The sequence below is a fragment of the Eucalyptus grandis genome, chromosome 6 (genome assembly GCF_016545825.1).
Source record: "Eucalyptus grandis isolate ANBG69807.140 chromosome 6, ASM1654582v1, whole genome shotgun sequence".
NCBI classification, from domain to species: domain Eukaryota; kingdom Viridiplantae; phylum Streptophyta; class Magnoliopsida; order Myrtales; family Myrtaceae; genus Eucalyptus; species Eucalyptus grandis.
This window is the reverse complement of record NC_052617.1, coordinates 45,291,962-45,318,957: the sequence shown is the minus strand read 5'-3', so window position 1 is coordinate 45,318,957 and position 26,996 is coordinate 45,291,962. Positions and strand designations below refer to the sequence as shown.

General features: G+C 38.3%; 2 protein-coding genes across 2 annotated transcripts; both read left to right on the top strand.

Moving 5' to 3' along the window:
- Positions 1 to 1,765: 1,765 nt before the first annotated feature.
- Positions 1,766 to 11,586, top strand: LOC104452105 (gibberellin 2-beta-dioxygenase 8-like). Its single transcript, XM_039314610.1, has 3 exons — positions 1,766 to 2,262; positions 10,292 to 10,616; positions 11,260 to 11,586. Exons 1-3 carry the CDS (start codon positions 1,766 to 1,768, stop codon positions 11,491 to 11,493), a joined length of 1,056 nt encoding a protein of 351 aa, XP_039170544.1. The 3' UTR covers positions 11,494 to 11,586.
- Positions 11,587 to 15,014: 3,428 nt separating this feature from the next.
- LOC104450209 (pentatricopeptide repeat-containing protein At4g21880, mitochondrial) lies at positions 15,015 to 26,861 on the top strand. The gene is given in 18 exon segments (XM_039314609.1): positions 15,015 to 15,397; positions 15,858 to 15,920; positions 16,386 to 17,006; positions 17,847 to 18,023; positions 18,486 to 18,575; positions 18,931 to 18,971; positions 20,143 to 20,155; positions 20,158 to 20,249; positions 20,394 to 20,507; positions 21,184 to 21,279; positions 21,377 to 21,475; positions 22,517 to 22,636; positions 24,418 to 24,522; positions 25,162 to 25,326; positions 25,398 to 25,525; positions 25,606 to 25,684; positions 26,066 to 26,280; positions 26,441 to 26,861. Coding segments are annotated over 17 exon segments (2,388 nt in total). The 5' UTR covers positions 15,015 to 15,397; positions 15,858 to 15,889; the 3' UTR covers positions 26,643 to 26,861.
- Positions 26,862 to 26,996: the final 135 nt, after the last annotated feature.

Sequence of the window (26,996 nt, the reverse complement as noted above, 5' to 3'; positions counted from 1 at the left end):
AATATGACATGAATATGCACATGTTGACGAAGGGACAATAACTATGCTTCTGGTGCAAAACTCAACACTATTAATGCATCGTTAGTTTTTTCTTCTTCTGAAAAAGCAATGCATCTCTCTTTGTTGCCTAACCAAACCTATTGTGTTTCATCAATTTGCTTGCCTCTTATTTGTTTCCACACTTCAGTATATTTGAAAAAGTCGCGCCTCCAAAATATGGTGGCGCATTGTACGATCTAGTTACTTGTATTCCTCAAAAGAACCACCTATCTTAAACAGTGCATGTGCCCCCAAACATTCATGGAAAGTCTAGGATCTCCTCTAACGGAGGGTGCAAGCTTTAGAATTGATCATTGATAAACTCAGTTCAACTAATCACATGATTAGATTCTGATTTATGTCAAACACATCAGATGAAAGTCATTGAAATACTAAACCTGCAGAAACCTATTATTTAGAAAACACACACTAATGGACGTGAACCCTTGTTATTTTTTTGCAGTTTGCAGGTGATCTTTTGGAAAATTAAATGTGTGCAAAACTGGAAAATCTTAGCATCCCAAGGAGAATATGTAAAGCCGTGGTAGAATATATCCATTGTCAAATTGATGGCAATGTATATTAGGGTCACTAATCTATAATTAATAACCGCTTAATTCACATATTATCACCAATTCAACACCGCTTGTGAAGTCTCTCCACGACCCATGTTTCTGATATAACCCATCTAACTTATCAACCACTTGAGAAGTGAATTCAGTCTCTACCAACCCCCTTGGATACTGCTTAATCATGAATTTTCTAGTTTAGTGAAAATAGCTTCATGTGATACCGCAATCCATGGCAGTAAGACTTTGGGCTAGAGAAGCAAATCTCTTTGTGAAGTCTCTATCATTGTGTTTGCTTGCCTGTCTGTGATAAATTGTGTAAAGATAATGAGTGAAATTCAACAAATTGGTGGAACTTAAACACAAGGGAAACAGTTTCTCATTCCATCATATTAAATCTTCACTGAATGAAGTTTAAAATTTTGTTTTCCGTTGGTACAGCAAAAGAAATAGCCGGCAAAAACTCAAAAATCAAGATGCATGTAAAGCACATCCATGTTTCTTTCAGTGCGTATTACAGACTTAAAATCACAGGTAAAAAGCACATGGATGGAGCCCTCAGAGATCTAGCTGATGTTTTCCTGGGTTTTGACTGAGTGGGAGTTTTTCTTGTTACAGCGAGATAAGTTATCAATAAAGAATTTCCATGCTCTACTTTGATAGCAGTTTGGTATGACAAGCCTCGGGAACTAAAGAGAAGTACAAACAATGGAAAATCATGTCTCTCTGAGACGTGAGAGAGAGAGAGGAGCATGTATTTTTGTGTGTGGAACTTTATGTATTGACCATAAAATAGGAGTATGTTTTGGAAAAATCCAGCTCCAGAAATCGAGAGAGAGAGAGAGAGAGAAGCATGTATTTTTGTGTGTGGAACTTTATGTATTGACCATAAAATAGGAGTATGTTTTGGAAAAGTCCAGCTCCAGAAACCGAGAGAGAGAGAGAGAGAGAGAGAGAGAGAGAGAGAGAGGCATGTATTTTTGTGTGGAACTTTTGTTGATCATAAAATAGGAGTGCGTTTTGGAAGAATCCAGCTTAGAGACTGACAACATATATCAATCATTGTGAAATTAGGAAACAGGGAGACTGCATTCATGAAGTGACAAGTGGAATGCTTCAACTTTATGTCTCTGAAGCTCCAAGAGCAAAAATAAATCATGGATTTTGAGCCACCATTTCATGAGAATTACAAGACCCTTTTGCAGAACAAACCTGACAAATTAGATGATGAAAATGGTGGCCGACAACCTCCACCACAGCTCATGCTTATTGAGCACTGTGAGTTACCTCTCATTGATCTGAGCCATCTACAAACTCGAGGGTCATCAGTTGTGGGAGCAAAGTGCAAGGAGAACATTGTGGAAGCTGCACGAAAATGGGGTTTCTTTCAAATATTGAATCATGGGGTCCCACCAGAGATATTGGAAAGCATGAAGCATGAGCAGACAAAGCTCTTCAGATTGCCTTTTCAGAAGAAAGCTGAGCTCAGTTTCTTGAATTTGTTGCCATCGCCGTCATTACCATCCTCGCTGCCAACCAAGAGTTACCGCTGGGGAAACCCGCAGGCCACTTGCTTGAAGCAGCTTCCTTGGTCTGAGGCCTTCCAAATACCTCTAGCAAGCATCTCAAGAATGAAAGAGAGTGACAATTTCAGGTATGGAATATCTGTTTTAGACACGCAACAAGTTATCGTCCTTTCTTTATAGAGCGATTCTTTATGGCTATATACAGAAGTCGAAGCATTTAGATATAAAATTACACTTAAAGTCTGAAGTCTTGGGCAGACTAATAGTGCCTTCTTTGAAATTTTAATTTGGATGAGATGAATTTCAAAGGTTAAATAGAAAAAGAGATGTATTTTAAAAGTAATCACGAAATATCGTATTACTCAGTTTAGACATAAATGTTAGTAATTTATATTAAATAGTTGAGTCGCGTCTTGTGGTCCATTTCACCTTAAGGGAAGTGCCAACAATGTAGGAAAGGAAATATTTATCAATAATAATACATAAATTAAAAAATAATAATGTAATTTACCCCGACTTTGTTGGAAGTTGTGATCCATTTTCTTTAAACTAAATCTAGAAATTACAAGTTGAATCTTGAAGTCTTGAACGTAAAGAATCCAAGTAGAGCTTGAAGACTCTCACGTGAAGACAAGCAGAATAATCCTATAAAGTATCTAGTCTTAGGCGATATAGGAAAAGGGTGGAGCTCACTAGAGTATGTGTAGAAAAATCTTGGATGATATTCAAAGGATACATGGGCCAGTAAAAGGACATGAGGGGCATGTTTTGACCACTTGTACAGAAGAATGTCGGTTAAATTGCTCTATAAACAGAGCTTTTTCTCCTTCATGTAATGGTGTGAGAGGAGCACGAAAATAAACTCCATATCATGGAGCTCCTCCTCCTACACTTCCCTTAATTATTGTAAACTTATTTTTATAAACTAGTGAAACTATCCCTTGTCACATTAAAACTTGCCTTTATCACTTGAACTATCCTACCTTGTCACTTGTCCATCTTCTACCAAATACATACTATACATATACACTTGCACACATCATCAAACCAAAAACTATCATTGATATGAAAAACTATGCTTTCGCACTCGGTCATATGTGGAATAACTAGGATTTATCCTCAAGGGCCAAGAAGAAAGAGTTCTAAAGCTCAACAAAGCCCTTTATGGGTTAAAGCAGGTACCATTAAGGATGAACGATTTCAAGTTTCATACAATTCAAAGTTTTATACAAGTTCCACCTAGAATCGAAAACTTACTCATTGGAATAAGTTCATCATTTTTTGAAATCTGAAACCCACCTTACGTACCCTAAAATTGGGAACCTACCCCATTGCAGATTCTAGAGTCTACTCAAGTTCCACATATATTATTAATTGAATGATTGCAGTAAATTAAAATCTTTAATGACCACCGCTTATTGCTACAATTCACTGACATAAACATGTACATAAAATATGAATATTAATAAAGTAAAAATTTCAGTCATAAAATAAAAGCTCAGACTAGTGCTTTCACATTATATACTCATTACTGAACGGTATGGAATATCACATGATCACGTAAAGACATAGACCGTAAAAAACATTAAAACTTGTTTAAGATTCTAGGTTACAGGTATCAGGTTTCTCTATCTAAGAACTTGGAACCTACACGACACAGGTTCTTCATTTTTGAAACCTGGAAACTACCATGCATACCTTGGAATTTGGAATATATAGGTTCCTACTAGTTTAATTATGAGGTTCCAGAACCCTGAAACCATATTCACCCCTAGGCACCATGAGCATGGTATAGTAGAATCGCCGAGTACTTCAATGGGCGAGGATTTAGGAGGAGCATGAGCGAGCTAACGCTCTACATGAAGACCCAAGGTAAGTTTGACACACTTGTTGTCTCTCTGTATGTAGATGATCTCATATATACGGGGAACAATGAAAAGATGATTTAATAATTCAAAGAAGAAATGATGAAGACATTCGAGATGACGGAGTAGGGCTTGATGCACTACTTCCGGGGCATTGAGATTGATCAAGATAAAGGAGTCTTTATTTTGTAGAAGAAATATATTGAGATCCTCCTAAAGAAATTCAAGATGAACTATTGCAAAACAATTGCAACATCGCTCATGACAATTGAGAAGCTACTATAGGAAGATGGTGCAGAAAAAGCTTACGCATCTCTTTACAGAAGTCTAATCAGCAGTCTACTATATCTCACTGCTATATGATCGGATACTCGGCGAGTCTACTATCATGGTTCATGCAAAGTCTGAGCCCAATTCATTTAGAGCTACCAAAAAGATTCTCAGATATTTATGAGCAATTACATATTACAGCATTTGGTATCGGACAAGTGCAGGCGCCAAACTCATTGGCTACATTAACAACAATTAGGCAAGATTAGTTGATGACAAGAAGAGCATCATTGGTTATGCATTGACACTAGGTTTTGAAATATTCTCATGGGCATCCAAAATACGAGACTCAGTAACATAATCTATTGTAGAAGCAGAATATATTGTAGCTACTATAACCACCAGTCAAGCAATATGGCTTCGAAGAATTCTAGAATACATTAGAGAAGCACAAATGGAGTCAACTTCGATATTTTGTGATAACAAGTCCACAATCGCCATCTTCAAAAATCCATTTTTTCATGGAAGAACCAAACATATTGATGTCAAATATCACTTCATATGAGAGGTGCAAAGCAATGGAAAGATCGAGCTCAAATATTACAAGATCGAAGATCAAGTACTGGATATATTCACTAAAGCACTATTGCTAGCCAAGTTTGAGACATTACAGAATATGTTTAGACTATCACGAAAAATCCTACATAATATCTAGTACTTGGGTAGTAAGGAAGAGGCTAGAGTCCACTAAATTTGTGTAGAAAATTGTCATGAAATTATCTTTGCAAATGGCAGAAATAGTTGTCTTATAAGTTGATTCACAAAACTCCATAATAGAGCTGGCTAAGGATAAGAAAATCTCTGACATGAGCAGAGATTTTTGCATGAGTAAGTTGTTGGTGTTTGTTTCGATAAACAAGCATACGTGCATAAGTAAATTAAAATCAAAGTCTGATTGTAGCGGAAGTAAAAAGCTTATACAAGTGTTTTTAAAGCATTTTTGTGCATTTTAACAAAAGCATATACAAGAAATAAATGGGTTAATCAAATTAACCTTGTATCGTGCTCAATTTGGCTCTAACATTCTTCCAGTTCTGAGCATGAACGTCTGTTGTCTTCGCAACAATGGTTCTAACGTTCTTTAGACTCTGACTATGAACATCTGATGCCTTGTGATAACTTCGGTTATGACGTTCTTGAACTCTTGACAACGAATGTCTGATGCCTTTCAGTAATACCGGTTTTGACATTCTTCAAATACAGAACGTCTGATCTCTTTGTAGTGCAAATTATGACGTTCTTCAAATTCAACCCCACAAATGTCAAGCCTCTAGTTCAAACACATCACCAATTCTCACGTTGAGCAAAAGAGAGAAATTGAGAGATCTCACAACTACAATTGTGCTAGCAATTGCTCTCATATATGAATGATTTAGTTGATCACTATCAACACTCTCAATTGTCGATTGTCAATCATCTTGTGATCTGCTCTCTGTATTACCTTTTATAACCAGCGCAAATCACATTTAAATCAGCTTATTAACTCTAAAACAGTTTTAGAATCGTTCTGACGGACGTAAGTTCTAATATCGTTTCAGACACTAATGCGAGTATTAACTCTGTAACTATTACAGAGTATTATTCCAAACATTTATTTGTAACTGTCACAAGTCTTTATTCTGGGTATTAATTTTGTAACTGTTACAAATATTTAATTTGATCATTACCTCTGAAACTGTTTCAGTGTATTAATCGATCATTTAATCTAAAACTGTTTTAGATCATTAAATGCTCATTTATTTTGAAACCGTTTCAGATCATTAATGTGATCGTTAAATCTAAAACCATTTTAGATGTTTAATTTAGCCATTAAGTCTGAAACCGTTTCAGATCATTAACTTGGCTATTGATTCTGAACTCATTTCAAATCATTCATGATGCCATTAATTCTGAACTCACTTCAGATCATTGATGTAGCTATTAATTTTGAACTCCCTTTATATTATTAATTCGGTCACTGCATTTGAACATGCTTCAGATTTTTTATTCGGCCATAAAGTCTAAAGCCCATTTTTTAGATCTTTAATCTTTTAGCCTGACTCTGATTGGCTCAACTTGCAAACATATTTGTGACGTTCTCTCTCATTCAAATGTCATTCTAATTGGTTATAGTGTATGACATCCCTATGTTCATCATTGAGCTGGCAACAGAACTTGTACTAACACATTAGCACAACCAAAGAAACTGATTGTCTAGATCAATCTCCTATTCTTACAAACCATGAGTGACATCTAGCAATATATGGTGGCTACCCAGATAGTGTGAAATCTTTCTAGAACATAATGAACCTGTTAGTTTTGGCGACCATGTAATTTGATCATTTTGTCTCATCATATCCTAATCGAACAAATGCCATGGAATTATTGGTCAAGCCATCAATTCGATCATATGCTAAAATCTAATTGACATTTATTATATGAGATATGAATTATTCATTCTCGATTATAACACTAGCCGAGGAATACAATGTCACGATTAAGTCACATAGGACACCAATCTTGTATATCGATATACAATAAGAAGATAGATTCCATATTGCACATGCATGTGCCTTCATATGTGAGCAAATTATGACCATCAAGTATAGAGACGGTTCAACAAAGTGTCAATATGCGCACTTGTGAACCATAACCATCTAACATACAAGCCAGCATCGTGCCTCAGGTCAAAGGATCTTACACCAGACCAAAACGTGAATGATCAGACATTGATCTCGTTAAAAGCTTCCATGTTGTCAATTGTTTTATACATGTCATGTTCAATGAATTTGTCCGAGACAAGCACCTATGTTTTAGCTTGGATATCACAATACCTAATGACTTGTGACTCATCATTCCCTAAAGTATCCAATACAGATGATGAAGCTTGAGAACACACTGGTCTCAATAGGATCATTGATATCTTCTTAATAATCCATCGATTGGAAACTGTTTAAAAATTCAGCATAACCGTAAACCTGTCACATATTCTTAACGCCTTAAGAATAGGTTTAGTCGTAGCTGATCTTATGGACTTATTCATATATAAATAAGACGATGAATGAAAACTTATTTGCCATCAAATAATCCCTAACATGTAACTATTACATGATTGTTTTAAGGCATATAGCTAACATAAGTCGGTCATCTAGGCCCTTAAATAGGGAGAGGACGTCCAATCTTACTCAGAAACTAGCGAACTTCTCCTGCTTCCTTTGTATTACCCACTAAATAATAAAAGCCTTCTTGTTGTTCCCTTGTGCTCTCCTTGCCGTGAAAGTCCACTTTCATTTACACATCCTCTCTTGTCCCCTTGCTAAGTAAAATTTCAGGTACTCACCTGAAACTATCACCATTAGCTTCCTCAAACCTTCATACTTGAAGTTGACCTACCGAAGGTGGCCAAGCAGAAAAAGGTTGACCTAGCTACTCGTGGAATTATCTATTTGCACCACTATGGTTTTCATAAGATAACCATGCAATGATTAGTTGCAGTACTTCAAAATCTAAATTGAAATTTTCATATGGATCTCGTTTGAAAGGCGGATAGTTAATCTCAAAGAGATGTTAAATACAAGGTGTGACATAAAATGGGAGCCATCGCTTGAAAAAATGGAAAAAGTACGAAAAAAATTCTAAATCTATGACTTTTGTACCAATTAAATTCAAAACCTTAAACTTTTCATTATAGTATCAATTTAGTTTACCAGTGGTCGGTCACTAGTCACCGACCACATCCCATGGCTAGCGAAGATTGGCCTCGTCTACGCAAGGGTTGCCCTCATCAGTCACAGATGAGGATTGGCCTTGTTGAGCTACGCTTGGGTGAGGGCGAGTGCCAATGAGGCCAGCTTTGTTGAGCCTTGCCCACGCCTAGGCATGCCTATGGCGAGCGAGGGTGACTTTCGCCTAGGCAAGGCCAATTCCACGGCCTATGTCACTAGCCACTAGCAAAAAGAAAAAGGAAAGAAAAAAAGAAGAAGAAAGGAAACAAAGGAGATTTTTAGAAAAATATATGGTAAAATTATAAAAAAAAATCCACGTTAGTGCCAGTTATATCATGTAAGACTGCTGGCATCCGCGTCGGCGATTTTTGGCATAAATTGCAAGGATTGACTAAATTAGTTCTAATATGAAAAGATTTAAAATTTAATTGACCCAATTGAAAAATCTAGAATCGAATTAGCACTTGCGTAATAGGTTTAAATTTTTTTTGGCTATGTCTTCCTTTGGTAAATACACTGGTGGTTAATATATATCTAAATGGGTTTCCATCGTGATTGCGGTGACTAAGTAATAGTTTGAGTCGAGTTGATTTCCTTTATGACTTTTGATATCATCTCCAAATAATCATGGGCCGTCCAGAGCTTTTTGAGAGAATAACGTTTTACAGCCGACATGATAATTTAAGAAGCTTAAAGTACACGAAGAACTGAAGTCCTGGGGTTAATCGAGTCTGTTTCAGAATTTCAAAAATTGCACTTTCCTTTTCGTGCCCAAACATCTTTCCGTGATGTGCGGGCGCACGTCTTTTTGCTTTTTCTTTTTAAGGGAATCCAAAAGCATCGCGGAGGGGCACTTCCCTAAATAAGGTGCTATATACGGGAGGATGGTATGGTCCTCGAAGAGGCCTAATCCCAATTATTTTTCTTCGGATCGGAGTGCAGTAGACCCCAACTGTTCAATCGATTTCGGTTTGGATAGTCGCGATCTTTTGCTTTTCAATCCGAGGATGTAAATGTCTCGGATGCACCCCAAAGACGAACATATCGTGGAACCTCCGTACAATCACCACCCAAAGTTTTTGCACTTTTCTTGCCATCCACTTCTTTTGTTCTCTTCTCAAAACTCATCCCGCCTCACCCTGAATATCACCCCATGGACGGTGTTCTTCTCGTGGGTGTATCGCTAGAAAGTCTCCTGCCAATTATTTCTATATATGTCAAAGACGGGAGTGGAAGTAACAAATCAGACAGAGCAAAACCTTTGCATAATTACCATTTGCCAAAGAAAGGGAAACTGTTTGATTTACTTCAATTTGCTGTCATCTTTCTTTTGATCCTAATCACACGAACAGCACATGCTTCAGTCTGCACGCTGCTAGTTAGGAAAGAAGACTATTTCATGATGTGTTTATATCATTCGACATGTGATGTGAGGGGATCCTAAATAATGTGGAGCACATACTTTGGTCCATGCACATAATTATTCATGGCATTGTTAGTCTTACAGGAGAAAGTCGATCGTGCTTGAGTAATTATATAAGTTGATAAGAGCCATGTTACCATGTCATTGTGCTTTGTGACATAAGCATTGCAAGAACACTTATCATCAATTAGACTTGTCGACATATATAGGGGTCGGTCGTAACCCACAATCATACCAAAATGAAACTAAAAGTTCAGCAATGTTTAGTTTTAACAGGCTAATTAGTAGTGCACTTATGGGGCCACACTAGTCTTTTTTTCCCTTGCTAAACCAGACGATTTGCATGTCTGAAACTTAGCCATTGTTAATTACAACCACATGGCCACACAGAGGAGGGCCAGCAAAAACAGCAGCAACAGATACATGAGTTGCAACAGTAAGGTTGCTAGTAGATAAGTTAGGGTTACAGGAAACATCAGGAGGACTATCTTCCCTGACTTCAAGTTGGTCTAGAGGGGCCAAACATCACTCTTAGTTTATGAGATTCAAGATTAGATCTATGCTATTAACATTTGCATGTACAAATGGAAACTCCAATCTCTTTGGCTTCATAGATTGTTGTAATAGAAGCTCGAACAACATTAAGAGCATTAGCCATGCTACAATGGCAGAAAAGGGAACATTTGCACGAAGTCCGTTTGATTAAATCAGTCAATTATATATCGAGAAATAAAGGAACGGATTACTTGGTCCTTGCAAAGAAAGCTATTTTGTTATGTATTATGACAAATAGGTCCTATTATGACATCACCGTTTGATGCTTGCTCTCCTTCAGAGTCGCCGTGGAGACCTACGGGATGACTGTTGCTAATCTTGCAGCATTGATAACTGAAATTCTAGCCGAGGGTTTGGGCGTCAAAGGCGCCAATTACTTTAAAGAGAATTGCACGTTGAGTACTTGTTTCCTTCGGATGAACAGATACCCTCCATGCCCGCTTGCTTCCCAAGTCTTTGGATTGATGCCTCACACGGACACCGATTTCCTCACGGTCTTGTGTCAAGATAAGATTGGAGGGTTGCAGCTGATGGAAGGTGAGAGATGGGTTAGTGTTAAGCCTAATCCAAATGCTCTCCTCGTCAACGTTGGCGACTTATTTGAGGCAAGTATAGGTCATTCGAAGTGCCTACGCATATGCTTCCCCTTTAGAATGGACTATTCTATAATCATATTTGGAATGAAGCTTATACAACACACACACACACACACACACACACACACATGCTTGAATGAGGGTTTCTGGAGCAAGGGACATTCTCTAGGCACACCAGCGCTTCCAACTCTGCCCCGCAGATGGTGTGATTATCCATCCCATTAATCTGTCACAATTTGTGTGGTTAGCCTGGTTTTGCAGCATTATTGATGAGACGTTTTAAAGTAAGTACATACAGTGAAAGTGTGACATTAGGTTAAGACGCTATAATGAAATATGTAGAGGATCTCCATCCGTATTTGGCGAACTTGGTCACCCACGCTCCCAAGCCAATCTCTAGGTCACTTCATAGTGGCAAAATGGGCCCGATTTTGGTGGTTCGTAAAAGACTCCCGTGCAAATGGCTCTCAAAATCTCAAAGCTAGTCCGTTTTCATGAGTTAATTATAGTTAGAATTGACAAAATTTTCAAGTGACAAGTACTAACCTTTCAACGATACTTTCAAGATCATGGCCCTCTCCCGCAACAATGGGATTGAAAGTTAAACTATTGAGTTTTCATTGATCAACGGTGAAGTTTTCCTGTAGTGCAGGCTTGGAGCAATGGCGTTTACAAGAGTGTGAAGCACAGAGTGATGGCCAGCCAAGAAGTGGAAAGGTTCTCAATGGCGTTTTTCTATTGCCCCTTCAAACACACGTTGATCGAGAGCCCCCTCAAGCCAGCCCTCTATAGAAGCTTTAGCTTCGAAGAATACAAAGCGCAAGTTCACAGGGATGTTCAGGCCAATGGAGACAAAGTCGGCCTCTCTCGGTTCCTGATTCAGTGAAATTATAGCACACCACTCTAAATGGGTACTCTTGTATAGGCATACATGTGTGCGTATAGGTGGTCATTTTGTGGTAATTTTGCTTGCGAGTTCAAGCTCACCTGCCCTCTCTCCCAATGTCAGATAGAATTGTGTTTGTTGCTGTGTGTTTACATGGGTTGGGGTGAGGGAAGTTGGTGGCTCGCTTTCTTTGTTAATTGAATCTTGCACCTCTCTTCCAAGCTACACGGAGAAGACGGTACATGCAGTCTTTTCTTCGCTTTGTTCTCTTTGGAGTCGGCAAGGTACGAGGGATTGGACTGCACTCAAAATGGTACCTCTTAATTAGGTCGTGAACCGTCTTTGTCCTCTTCTATCATGGATGATGGCGCCTGATAGAGGACAAACGCGACTCTCTCTCTCTCTCTCCTTTTTCTATATTTTAAAGAGAACACCGATCTATGTGGCACAGGCATATGTTACATCGGTCCAAATTTCATATCATTGAGCGCAAAAGATCTCATTTCTAATAAATTTAAGCGGATTTTAACCTTGGTCTTCCTAACGAATAAGAAGACAAGTATAGTTCAAGTACATTTATACAAGTGTGATTCTCACATCTTCGTGTTTAAATAGCCTCATGTTTTAGAGATTACCTAGAATTTGGCCATGTTTACCTCGCAAAATATGTTATTATGACAATCAAAACTTTAAGCATACAACCAATCAACGATATTTATAAATAACCCACTCACGCATGGCTGCGCTGGTTGAGACTTACCTGAAACCATCCAAGGTCAAATGTTTGAACTCCCAGAACAGTTTCGTGACTTAAGTGAGAGGTCTCGACTGGTGGGCTGCTAGGCCAGTTTACTCTGAGGTACTAACGCCTTGAGACCCCAAATAGCGCAAGCGAAAGGAGGCCCGGCGGATCCTCGATAAAAAAAAAAAAAAAAAGGTATTTATAAATAAATTCTTCGATATCAATGAATTTGATATCCAATAAGAAAATTCCAAAAATTTCGAGAGCATTTTTGTTTTATGGCACAAATTGTAAATACCCACTTTTAGTCCGTCTCATAATTTAATCAATTCAATAGACCATTTGAGTGAATCCTTACCACATGTGCCTGCACATGAGGGGATGAGTTGAATTGATAAATTATCAACAATCCCAAGTTACTAAGGAAGAAAATGAGAAAGAGAGAAAACAATGATCTATATCACGCCAAAGATGCATGGAGTGTCTTTCACAAAAACAAAAAGAAAAGAAAAATGATGTTCTCTATCCCTAGTATCATTCGTTCATCGTTCCATGAACTTGATTTCCCACATCACGTGCATGCATGGCGGGACTAGAACTGATGAAGAAAAGGCTACAATAATAGCGTGGGAGGAAGAAGAATCCCCTCCCAGTTTCAGATAGATTTTGCCCAGCATCTTGCAGACAAAACCCATGTGAAATATCTGCATCCACCCACATCAGTCAGTCGTACACAATTCATCTCTTTCGGGGTCCCCAGGACAACATCTGTTGCCGAACTGGACGTGCCCTAAAAGCGAAAAAGCCCCTTGAATAACGTATAAACGAACGTCGTACAGGGGCAGATTCAATCAAAGTTTCACAACTCAAACGTGGGAGTTGAAATGTGTACTTCGGAGGTCTTATATGGAGCTCACTGTTTAGATGTATAATCAACTTGAGATAGAGAATTGAGCGCAGCAATTGGGAAGTAATTCCTCGGGGAAAGCCACTCTTTGATTTTTCGAAAGGTATTTCTTGTTTCTGAAAGGTGGAGGCGCAAGGGGGGTAATGAGGCGTCGTCCATCTGTGGTGAACCATGAAGGGACATCGGAGGTTGGAAACCCTCATGTAGTACTTGATCGCCATACAGCATGCTTCCAAATGCTTGGCAAGCCCCACGAATGCCAGATCGCGCACACGGACAAGTTTCGTTCTCTTTTGTAGTACTTGGATATTTGAGTTCATTATTGTACTTGCCATTAGTTTTTCAGATAAGGTTTCTCTGGAGTGGTGTCTGGATCCGAGGCATGTGTAGACCAATCGCCTCCTTGCGTTAACACCCCTCTCTCTCTCTATAGACATCATCATCCAAGCGCGGATCAATCAGCTTTGTCTGGCCTTTGTGGACAACATTCATGTGATGGATACAGAGAGACGTGGGACTAACTGATCTGACTTGCAAACAAAAGAGAGAACTGGAGGATAAGGTTGATGAAGAAGATCTCTAGGGGGGAACGGATCTATCATGGAATTTGGCCATGTTTTCTTTTAAGTGGAAAGCTCTGACTGGGTCATTTGGCAAGTGAAACATCAATTCAAAGGGTAAATCACGACCAAGAATCCGATTAGGATGTTGCACCTAACGCGTACACTTTGATAAAAATACTTTGTTTTGGGGTTAGTAAATTTCATCCAGATGAAATGTTATGAAAAAAGTCAAACGGATGTCAATTAAGTCGAAAACTTTTTAATTTAGCTAATTAAGTTCTAGACCGTTTGAGCGATTTCCAATATAAATATTATGATCAATTCTAACCAGTAATCACTGTTGTGAATACCAGCCATTTTATGCGGCTCGATCAATGCTGATGTAGACAATTTTTTTTTCTTCTTCTTTAATTGCTAGGTTTTGCAATAGTTGGTAATCAACCATAGTGGAGGGACCAAAAGGCTGGCAAGGGTCACCTTTGCCAGCTTCACGTGAGGCTGGCAAGGGTACCTTTGCCAGCTTCAAGTGAGGCTGGCAAGATTGAGCCTTTTTGGCCATGGTGATCAATAGAGGAATAAAGAAAAAAAAAAAAAAGAAAAAATTATAAAACATAAAAAAATCAAAAAATCAAAAAATTGCTCACATTAGTGTCATCCTTTGCCATGTAGGATAATTAGGGTACATGTCAATGATTGTTGGCAAAAATTCATTAGAATGACTACATCACAAATCTTTAAAAAATTTAGGATTCAAGTGGCTAAAATTAAAAGATTTATGATTAAATTAACATTCTCACAATATGTGTACAAATTTTTGGTAATTATCCCACAAATGATATAATATAGCAGCAAAAAACTAAATTTTCATTTTTACAAATTAAGATAATATCTTAATGGAAAACTAACTTTTCCCCTGCTAAAGAAGCACGAGCCCATGAATCAGGCTTTGCCCATCTAATTTTCTAGAATTGATGAACCTCTGCTAGCCCATGGCCCAGTTAAGTCGCGGTTTTCACTCAAGCAGGTGAACCACGAGGAATCGGAGCCCAAGCCCGTCCCTTATCTACCGGAGCCAACTCTCTAGGGTTAATGTTCTTTAGCAGCTGGGCCATTTTCTAGAGCGCAGCGAATGCTTCCAAGTCGAGCGCGGCCCATATTTCTTCCGAATCGGGCCGGATTCGAACCGGCCCACCACGGAGGTCCGGGCTCTTCGGGCCCACGAGTCGAACTGGACCGCTAGCCGGAGCGAAAGCGGCCCGTCGTCTCGACCTCGCCGCCCTTGGTTCCCGATGCGGCTTCATCGTACAGGCGGGGAAGCAAGGTACGACGTAAAACCTCTCAAACTCAAAACCCTCTTCGTCGGACCAGGAGACGGAGGAGGAGCTCGGGAGCCGGCGGCTCGCGGCGGCCCAGATGTCCTCTTCCTCCTCCATTAAACTGAGCGCGCTCTTCCGGTCGGCCGTCAAGTCCGCCAACAAAGTCGCCGCCTCCGCCAAGGACGCGTCCCTCAGGAACGTCCTCTCCTCCATCGACTCCTCCTCCGCGTCGTCGTCTTCCCCGTCCACCTCCTCCACCATCACCGACACTCTCCGCAGGCTCTCCGACGGCCCCGCCGTGCGGCATTCGCGCCCCGACAAGTCTCCCCGAAGCCAGCGGGGAGCAAGCCCGTGGCGAACGCGGCCGAGCCACTCGGTACGTCGGTCGTTCCGGTTGCTGGGAAGTGTGCGCCGTCGTGGAGATGGAGTGGAGTTTGCGGTTGGGGTTGGGGTTTTCTCGGAATGGTCTGAGGGTGGTTGTTTGTGTCCGGAGGCTGGGATATTAGCAAACGTTGCACGAATAGGAGAATAAGCTACCGAGAGAAGTCTGAATCGTTTGTTACAAAGAATGGATTTTCGTGAACTAACTGAAAAATTGAGCGTTTTTTTTTTTAATATAACTATGCGAATCGAAGCCACCCCTTAAAGGTTGTGTTGCTTGATGCTGGAAGTTTTTTATGGTTTCTGTGTCTGATCAGCTTGCTTTATTTACTCTTGATTTTTCACCAGTGACAGAGGATAGCTGAACTTGTAGTGCCTTTTGATTGCTTTTCTTTTTGGCGTGTGTGGTTTTAGTTCACCTTTTGGTTTGATTGTTTTGTGTTGGTGTTCCGCAGAAGCTCTGCTGGGGAAGCAGCTGTCAAATGAGATGTCAAATGAGATATCACACGTCCTGCGCAGTACGTGTTTATTGATTTCGCTGTGATTAATTAGTATTTTGGATCTAGTTCGGCTTGCATTTGTAGTTTCTATCTGTAGTAGATAAATAAAAATTCAGAATTTCGAGATTGGTTGTGGTGCCAGGAAGATGTTCAAGGAATTTTTCTGCCTGCAGTGAATTCTGAATGAAGCATAATTGCATTGTGTTGTTCATGTATGCTTGTCGATAAGGCTTTCAGAAGTGTTACTTATCCAATGCTCAGTAATTCATTTGAATTGTGGATTCATTTTTATAATGATGATACCTGCTTTTGCCATCTTATTTAAGAAAAGCACTAGATAGCGCTATTCAGACTGTACCAGGATATTGTATCAAAAGTTCTCTTTTATCTTTCTTGATTAAGCTGATTACAGCCTCGTCATTATTGAAAACAATCTAGTTAAGTAAATTTATGTGGCTCATATGTTTTCATTATCTTTCTTAGGTGATTCTTCCATCGGTTCACCTGATTCAGAAGATTGTAACCTGAAGTCTCTAGAGGAAGTATTGAGTAAACCATTGTTTGCGGATATGTCCCAGGCAAAGGCGTTATTGCATAAAGAAGCTTTACGTGAAAGAAAGCAAAGATGGATCTTCAAAAATACTCTAGTTCGGCGATATGACCGTTTGGTCAAGATGTGTGCACAGGTGCTAGGTACCGAAGCTACGTTGCAGGTATTTGGTAAATTGGGACATGAAACCGGAGTAAAAGAATACAATGCATTGATGGCTATTTGCATAGAGAAGGCCAGGGGAAGTGATGATGAGGAGGTTGCCTTGGAAGAGATTCACAAGGCTTTTACGCTATTCGAATCAATGAGGGAGCAAGGGTTCCGGATAGAGGAGGATACTTATGGTCCATTTCTGATGTACTTGATTGACGTGGAGATGGTAGAAGAGTTCCATTTCTTTGGCAGACTCATCAAAGATGATAATCCTAGCTCTATATCAAGGCTCGGTTATTATGAGATGCTGCTTTATGTGAGAACGAATCAAGAAGAAAAGATTCGAGAACTCATTAACCATGTAGCATGTCATGATGGAGAAGACAAATATGACTTAGCAGGTACAACTTTTGGCTCTTTTGCTAAAACATTTGGTAGATTTCTTAATTAGGCTTGTTGCGATGTGTTGTGTCATCAGTAACAAGATAGTAAGATTTTTATTGCTCAATAATGGATGGCTTGGTCAACGTCGTGTTCCTTTTGCAACCAACCCTTAAGTTTTGTAATGTGCAAGAATGATGCAGAACTGTAAATTCTTGGGGCATAATACATGACGAAAGAGAAATTAAGAGATGCTAAGTTAGTAACAGTGATTTTCTCTTTCTTGGTCCATTAAATTTGCATTTGCTGTACATGGGATGACAAGTAATCTGGTCCATTCAAGGATGATGCTTCATATATTATCGCAGAGTTACTTTAAAAGTAATATATCTTATTTTATCTTGATCATAACTCATTCATTTATTATTACTCCCCAAACCTGATCAATAAGATATTCTAAACAAATTTCCTAACCCTGCTTTCAGGCATATATGTGAACCTTACATATATGTTACTTGTGAAAGGAGTCTTGCCTAACACAAAATCATACCTTTCTGCAGAGGAAATTGGGAAATGTGTCACAGTGATTTAAAGACAGCGAAGAAAGATATGTTTAATGTTGCTTCTGCACTTGCTATATTGCCCCACTGACATAATATTGAGGTTCCATCTCAAGAGATATTTGCCTTTAATAATGAACATGTATTTTTAGATGCGGTCTTTTCAAGATTTATTTATATTACTGCTGCTTGCTAATTTTATTGCTTCTAATATCGATAGGTTCAGGTTGTACATGCTCACCTCCTTTGATATTGTGATCTTGATTCATCACCAGGTTTTTTTCTTATTTCTTGTTGCAGGAAACTACTTGTTGGCTTTATGCGAAAGTGATCGAGAGGAGCTCTTGCATTTTTTACAAGTCATAGACATCCAGAATATATCATCCTTGGATTGTCTAACAAGCATCTTTACCTCTTTGGGAAAGTTAAAGCTGGATGTCCTTGCAGAACAATTCCTTCTGTTGCTTAAAGACCATCGTAAGTTTGAGCTCTTGTATTTTGTGTAAAATAAGCCTTTACATACAAATTTACCTTAATAGGCATAGGTCTTTTAAATTTTTTTAGGTACCTAATTAGGTGTGGTTGATGGAGCTTATTATACATTGCTGGATTAATAAACTATTTCAGTTCTGTCCACTTTTAAAAAAATACTTTCCTAACATCTTTAGACAAGCAATGTCGGAGACTGGTGTCAAGTAGAAGTTAATACGATGGTTTTAAGTCAGTCACTATTTCAGGTCATTCAAAGATCTGGTTGGAATTGGATTCCATCGGTAGATGATCCTCCAATATTATATTACAGTTTGATGTTGCAAACTTTTTGTGCAGAGCAACTCTTGGGTTCTGTGGACAATAGTGAACGACTAATATTTTTTAAACAGTATATTTCTTTGCAACTGAGAACTATTTCTAGAATTGATGGTTTGAACAATGCTGCAGATGATAGAGCGGAGCATGTGACGAAGTTCATTTTTGATTATGTTGCTTATATGCCAAATTTAGTGGTGAGGATTCTCATGAATGCTGCTGGTAATTCCTTGGGTCCATTATTCTTAGAAGCACCTCTCTCTCCTAGCTATTTTTTTGCTTACAAAGACTTCATTTGGTATTCTAAGTGTACCAGCACTCTTTTATTTGTTTAATTTTATAATTAATTTTTTGGGTGCTACTCTCTCTCTCTCCTTTGTGTGCTTGGTCGCCTGCCCAACAGCTGGACGACTTATTTTAATAGGGTATATACAGGGACTAGAAAAAAATATCTATGAATTTATTTAAATGGAACACACATCGAGGCACCCACTTTTGGTAGATTGGTCTCAATATGCCATGAAGATCTGTATGACTTACTGGTATATGCTTTTTAATATGAATGTTGCTGCTACAGATATTAAAACAAAAGATGGATGTCAGAAAGACAGTGACATGGTCATTCTCTTTTATGATTCGAATTAAAGAGGAATAAAAATTTGAAATCAGATGGAAATCGTTCTGATTTTAGCAAGTTAAAATCAATGAAGATTCATGAACTTCCCCATAGTAGTTCAATGTTATAATCACTAAGATTGAGAGCTCCAAATGGGTTCTCAAGTTAAGATTTTAGGTTTTGGGCTGCTTGACTTTGCCAATATGTAAAAATTCTTAATATCAATCCCTTTTGATAGATGATTTATGGTCGTGCTTTAGTTGAGTTGAGTATACATATTTGCATAATAGTTATTACGAGGTATGTTGCTAAATAACTCATTATGGGTTTTAGGTCTGTAACACCTTTTTATGCTAAAACTTATGAGATTTTACACGCATGCCTGTTCTGAGTTATTGAGAAATGTTTGATTCAATTTTTATCTGTGCAAGCGTTTGCAATATGTTTAATTGTTGAGTAGCCTTTTTTTACTCTTTTTTTTCCAAATATGAGTCTTTCTTGATATTAATAACCATCGTAAACTTTGACCTGGACTATGAGGGGCAAGTTTTAAAATATTTGTCCACAGAAAGTCTGGCTAGGATACTCAGCTGTTTCTGCCAGCACCTTTTCCCCAAATTTTCTTGGTCAATACATGGGTGGTGAGTTCCAAACAACCTTCATCTCGACCACAGGTCTCCTTTGTAATATTCAGGTTTACAGTGCAAACCAGGAAGATATTCTCTTGATGATCTACTGTTCTACTGGCCACATGAGCAGATCTATAGTTTAATCGGGACCCTGTGTGAATTGTTGTGTGGGTACAGCAAATAAATTAGTGAGGAGCAAAATTGAAAAAAATTATAAAAGCTCTGATTAAACATGTTAAGTATGCAAATGCAAGGTGTGTAAGCAAATGTGAATAGATTTCTGATGTATATCGGCTTCAAAATCTAGTGATTCACAGGAACTTTTCTTTTTTCCACAATATTACTGTTACCACTTTAATAATGTCGTGTTCTAGCATAAAGGGTTGATATACATTAATATCTTTTGCAGTCTGAAAATTAGTTTAGTTTAGTCAGCGCATTTAGCTTAAAGCCCTACCTAGTGAGTTACTTGTGCATATAATGACAGTGTTTATTTGGTTCTTATAATATGCTTCTCAACCAATTATTTTATACTTCTTTTAAGGTTGAGGATGTCATTCTAAGTTCCGTAGTCTTCATGAGAAGCTGAAGGTGAAACCTTCTTCCACTTCATATGGAAGTCTCATCAACTACTGTTGCGCTTCACTCGAGGTACAATTGATTGTTACGTATAATTGGACTTGAGGGACATTGAATAGACAAATAAAGGGTGCCTTAATTGTAATACCTAATTTCATGATGATATTGTTTGATTGACCGCTCATCTGTTTGTCGGCTCATGTTATTTGGCTGCAGGTGAAGACTGCTCTGGATATAGTGGAAGAAATGTGTGAAGCTGGTTTCTCCTTGTCCATAGAGGTAGTAAATGCTATTTTACGAGCTAGTGACGAGAGCCATGACTTCAATTTGGTACGTTTGGTTTATTATGTCTCTTCTGCATGTCATGTCTTGTATTGTTCTTCCCACATTAACTCAGTGAATTTTGACATGTGGCAATTATAGTTGATGACTGTTAATATAGGCCTACTTATCTTAAGTCAAGCCCACCCCTCCCTCTTCCCTTTTTTCTCTTCATCCCCATTTCGTTTCGTTTTGGATTATGATTTGGAGAGAAACTTTAGGGCTAACCCGCTGTCTGAAAGGATAAACCTTTCTGGGATAAAATGAGGCCTACTTTTTGTATCTTGATGAAGCCAATTCCCCTGCCTCGCAAGCTTTTTTATGTTTTAAGTGTTTGTCATTCTATGGGCTAGTTTTTGTTGTAAGAGCAGTTGGTTAGTCTAATTTTGTCTTCTTAATTCTTGATGACAGTAACTTTCACTGGGTCTTTTTCTTTTTCCATTATACTTTTCCTGTGGCACTAAGCTCTTGTACTTTTTGATTGATAAATTCTCCTCTGTAATTTGTCTATATTGAATTTGTTTTTGTATACGTTGCCTTTCTAATAGTTCTGTATACTTGAAAAGTCTTTATACGAGGTGAATTAAATCTCAATATAGGGCATGTTTTGCTTTAGGAATTATTACTACTGGATTTTATCTGTGTTTCTGATTTCTGCCCTTTCTTCATTTTATTCAACTTTAAGGTGCACCAAATCTACTCAATGATGCATCGCCACAATCTCATTCCAAATACTGATATTTTCAGAAGCATGATAAATTTGTCTGTGAGAATGAGAGATGTAAGTTCCTCCCGTATACTTCACTGCCACATCTACTTGATGAATGTCATTTACTGTTTTATCTTCTGTCAGTTCACGTTGAAATTGCTTCGTGCAGTTTGATTCTGCTTATAACATGCTTGAAGATGCACAGAGAATGAATTTGGCACCTACATCTAGTATGTATAATGCTATAATGGTAGGATACTATCGTGAGGTAAGTTCCTTGTACACTTGAGCAGCTTTCTTGATTCTTCAAGAGCATTTCAAAAATTTCCTATCGTGTCCATGTGCCATGTCTTAAAGCAAGTGAGAGCAAGAGTTAGCGAAGCTTGAAGGAAACCCTAGACCTAGATCGAGGAAGAAGAGGTATACCGGCTGCCATTGGGCTGTTTCTTGACCTCTGTATATGGGCTCTGGCTGAATTATATACTATGGCCAATATTAATATATGGAAAACCCATTATGTTTATGAAGGAGAGAGGCCCATCTTAACATTTTACAAGGCCATTAAACAAAAGGAATGGAGAAAGTTAAAATATTAAAAGTTAGGGCGACACAGTTTACATGGCAACTAAATTATATTGCAAGAGACACGTAAATAATTGAAATCTCCCTTGCAAAATTCATTATTTTTGCATAATATCGACCTTTTTATCATATAGGTATTTGCTAGTAATTTTTTTTATCCTTTTCAGCCCACTGCCCATAACCTAAAGTTTGAGGCTAGGCAAGTTGGACACTTAGATTCACATTATCTGATATTGGCAGCCAAGTCTCGGTAACATAGCTGATAACTATTGAAGTTCATTGGTAAACGATGCCTAGTGGTTTTTGCACCTATAACTGTTGACATAGCCCTTCTGATATGAGAAATGGCATACAGATTTGAAAGGTTATGGCGTTGAAAGTTGATTTAAGTAATAACTGTTAAATATGGTTTGTGCAGCCTTCCCTTGTCAATGGCGACTTTGTTTCTTTTCCCACTGTCTCATTTCTGTGAAATTTTTTTACTAGTTACTCCTAGTTAATTTGTGAGGGTATGATTTTTGGTTTTAGGTACTGTCAAATTCATAGATATGGTTTGTTCGCTCGCTCGCCCCCTGCCCCCCCCCCCCAAAAAAAAATAAAAATAAATGCACACACGCTTACAGGGACAATGCATTTGTAGAAAAATTGTCTTCTTCCTTGTTGGAGCCGTGATGGCATACACCTTGAGGAATTTGAAAAATTAAAGCTAAAATATGGATAATTGCAGAAAGACCCTCACCTTGCATTGATGGTTCTAAAGCAAATGGAAAAGGCAAATGTGAGACCAGATTGTCAGACTTATAGCTATCTAATATGCAATTGCAATACTGAAGAGGATATAAATAAGGTATTGATGTCCTTCCTCTGTGCTCAGCTCCTACTTATTAGATGTCCCCGTTTTTCTTTTATTATATGTAATTTTGCTCCTGGAAAGTGGAAACTGTTGTGCATTTATCATTGTTGAAAGCCATGCTTGTTCCTGCATTTTTTAAGCCTTATGTACGTTTAATAATTATGTCTTCCTGGTTTCAAATTAAACTGTTGTGAAAGCTTTCATTGGTGAAAGCCATGCTTGTTCTTAACTCCTCATGAACTTTAAATGTGCAGAAGGTTTTTTTTTTTTGGCAAGGAAATTGCTACTGTTCTAATAGGTGGTGTTATGCATAATTTCTTAGTTTTTCTTGTAAAATTTTGTGGATAAGATCTTAGTTGTAAATTCAAGTTTTTAGTGCATAAGGTGAAAGCACACAGTACCACATGCACATGCATGTTTATGCTGCATATGTGCCAGAACAAATGAAATGGTGGATAAGAAATGCAATGATAGTGTTAAGTGCAGTAGACAATATACTGAACGTTCTCCACTTAAACCTCTTTTTTTATATATCTGCTGAGTAACCCATTTAGTAAGGCCTCTTTTTTTTTTTTTTTTTTTGGGTTCACAGTGGTTTTCAATGACCTCTAGGTGAGAATGAAGTATCTGATTGCTACGAGAAGAAAAGACTAACCATGCTTCTCGTAAAATGAGTGATGAAGAGAATGTTCAGAATGATTAACTCCATTACAAATTTGAACTCAAATACTCTATATGAAAAAACTCATATACATGTATGTGGATGTGTGCTTTATAGTATTTATATCTATATGCACAGACCAATGCACTTTTTAGTTATTCTGTATATGAAGTTTCCTATTGAACCAATGGCACAAAATAACTTTCCCTTCTTGGCATTATTTTCGACAAGATCTTGTTGCTTGGATGAAACGCTAACTAGGATGAGTTTTAGGTTCAGGCACAATGAGGTGACCTTGCATTTGTACCTTCTGGTGGGTAGTCGACACTTTTTTTCACAATTTGTACTTGTTTTTTCTGTAATACATAAGTAAAAGACAGGTGCTGGTGATAAATTTGTTCTACATTCAACTTTTGACAATGTACAATAGATGCCACTTAAGCTATATATTTTAGTAAGCAATGCTTGGGACAAATGGAATCATATGTTTTGTTGATAACATCAGTCTTGACGTTTCCCTATAACTCATTTTCCACCATGGACGAGTTGTTGTTTTGGAGCATATTATATCAGTTATCTTGTAATCTTTTTTTTCGCTTTATCTTGTCATGAGTACACAATAATTAGCCACTGATGTCTGCCTATTGCATACTGGGATTCAGTTGGTGTATCACTCTTATATGTTACACCTCTAGTGATTTCCTAATTGGGTACAACTTACCTGGGCATTTTGACTGTCTTGTATATATTGAAGGCATTTGGAGGGTCTTGCACAACATTAGAAAAAATGTAATTCTTGGCCTAAAATCATGTGAAATGGGAAACGTTTGACCAAAATGCAGGGTCCTCTATTGAATTTGCTGGTTTTTTCTTCTTCTTTTTCAGTTAATACATGGGTTAGAAGTACTGGAGTATTGTATTTTCTCTTATACATGGACCAATTGATATATATTGGTTAAAGAGAGGGGAACTGAATAGTGAAGCTCCTTTTTCCCTCAAGTCAATTAGAAAGCTCTGATCCGTGTGGCATCATTATGTTACATGTTAATAGATACTTTCCTCGGAGGCTGTATGTTGATGCTTCTTACATTAAATTTTTCTCTTCTGCTTGCAGTACTATAAGGAATTCAAGCGCAGTGGGTTGCCAGTTACAAAGCATATTTGCATGGCCCTTATTAGTGCATATGCAGCTTGCAGGCAGTTTGAGAAGGCAAAAAAGGTAATTTTGTGTGGAGTAAATTCTTCTGCGGGACTCCCCGCTACTCCTAGACTCGGTAGTCCTATGCATTCCCGAACTGGAATACACTGAGAGAGAAATTGTTCTGATGTACAAGCTTTCTGCATCTTTAGATGTTTCAATTCAACACTGAATGCAAATATGGTCATGAGGGCTAATTTTTGCTATTGATAAAGTTAAAAATGTTGGGAAATAATTGATCACTATTTAATAAATGCATCAAACACAGTCCATCGATCTCCTGTATGTCTCGCCAGCTAACTAAAGATAGGAGTGTATATATCCTTGGCATATTGTTTTGCCTTCTTTTCATGGGGTGTATTTTTCACTGATATCTTGTTTATGGGTTGGTAGTCTCTGTCCTTTTTATCTTGTTTGTAGCATCTGTTTACACCTTAGAAGATGCTAAGCTAATCCGTGTGGGAACTCCTACTTAGAGGACAACTAAAGAAGAAACTAATATGTTAATCCTCTCTTCCTACTTTCTTTTAGCATTATAGGTGTTGCAGTAATTTCCAATTTAAATTTCAATCAGTACATGTTTCCTCTCTGGGACTGTCGGTGAAAGTTGCATAGTTCTTTATAATAAGTTCATATGTAAGATTTATGTTATCGTGACAGGTACTTGAAGAGGAGGGAGTACTTGTGAAAGGTTCAAACGAAATTAAGAGCGTGCTTGTCTCGGCTCTTGCTTCAAATGGGCAAATCTGTGATGCTCTTGAAATGTATGAGGAATTCAAGCAGGATGGCTGCAATCTGGAGCCTAAAGCTGTTATCAGTCTGATTGTAAGTCTCATGAGGCAGCTCTAGGTAGTTATACTATGAAAAGTTGATGACATTGCCTCATGATCTCTTAGGAGCACCTTCAATCAGATGGACAGCTGAGTAGATTGCTTAAGCTGCTTGAGGAGTTAACTGATCGGGACTTCTGGCTTGATGGATGTTACAGAGTCCTCTTGTACTCTGTTCGATTCAATCATTTAAGGTCCTATTTGTTATCTTTTGGTTCTTGGATGTGTCACTGATGCATTCAGTTGCTTATAACATTTTCTTTATCTGATTCAGTGCTGCTGTTGATTTGCTGAAGCAACTCAAAGATCGTATCAGCAATGACGAAATGGCCATGGAAGCAGTTTTTGATGAGGTTCGAACCTATTCTATTTTCTTAAGCTGAAAACTCTTAATAGTTTTGGTCAGGTTGGCTTCTGGGATTGGAAATGCAAGAGATAATCAAGAATCGTAGTTCATATATGTTAGAAAATCAGGGTTATTTATGCTTAGGGTACTTTGCAAGCGCCGTTCTTTTGGAGTCAACTGGATAAGTGGTTTTGTTCTTCCTTTACCTCCCATCTCCCAACCTCCCCTCTCTTTATAGTTATTTTGAGTTATAGACACAAATGGCCTTCTTTGCTATCTGTAGCAATTGCCTGCTAGTTTGCAAAGGATGCAAAATTTGACTGATGCATGCAAGGATGCTGGAATATATCAATCACTGCCGCTCTATCTTCTTCCTTCATTCATGCAGGTGTTCTTTAGCATTGCGGAAGAGACAACACTTCTGCAGATGGGCTTCGACTTGCTTCAAGTGATCAAGAATGATCTTGGCCTTGCCCCTTCACGGAAGGTTCTCGATGTTCTTCTTAGCGCTTGTGTCAGTACTAAAGACATGGATAAGTCTATCTTGATTTGGAAGGAATATCAAGCAGCTGATCTCCCTTACAATATTCTGAGTTTCTTGAGGTAATATTTTAGTTACTCTCTCAAGCTCCCCATTAATCCGTCTAATTCAAGTGAATCAGATTTAAGCTATTTAATCCTTGACCGTCATACGAGTTACTGACTGTATCTGCCGAGTTTTCCAAGCTTGATGTGGATGTCTCTACTTTATGAACATTGGTAGGATGTATCAAGCCCTTCTGGCTTCAGGAGACCTCGAGTCTGCAAGGATTGTGCTGAGCAAAATGCCCAAGGACGATCCCCACGTGCGCCTCATCATCCAAGAATCCCAAATGGTGTATGCCAAGATGGCATCTGAGAAAAAGACGGAGAAAAACCGGATAACAAAGGGAAGAAAGCATAAAAAGTCGAAGGCGAAAAAGTAAGTGCGAGGACTAACTGCATTCCTGTTCTCGAGTACTTTGTAGTTCCTAGGTCAATAGCCTCTTGTACATGTTTGGCTTGATGTTGTTTTTAGCGTAGCATCATCCTCCGACGCTCTGGTGACAAATTTTCACGGGATTCCCTCGTTCATCTAACCTAATGGTTACTAATATATCAAAATGCTGGGAATAGTAGCATGAGAAATCTTTGAACTTCTTCCATTTGTGCGATATCGTCTTTGAATTTATTTTTTATTTATTTTTTTCACAAATTGGGTCCTCGGATTTTGATGATTAATTTCGTTTTGGTTCTTTCATAAAAAAAAATAAAAAAAAGGGAAGTCATTGTGAAATTTA

Coding starts and splice junctions, on each gene's coding strand:
- LOC104452105 (XM_039314610.1), top strand. CDS start 1,766: ATGGATTTTGAGCCACCATTTCATGAGAATTACAAGACCCTTTTGCAG. Junction 2,263..10,291: donor AAAGAGAGTGACAATTTCAG/GTATGGAATATC, acceptor GCTCTCCTTCAG/AGTCGCCGTGGAGACCTACG. Junction 10,617..11,259: donor ACGTTGGCGACTTATTTGAG/GCAAGTATAGGT, acceptor CCTGTAGTGCAG/GCTTGGAGCAATGGCGTTTA.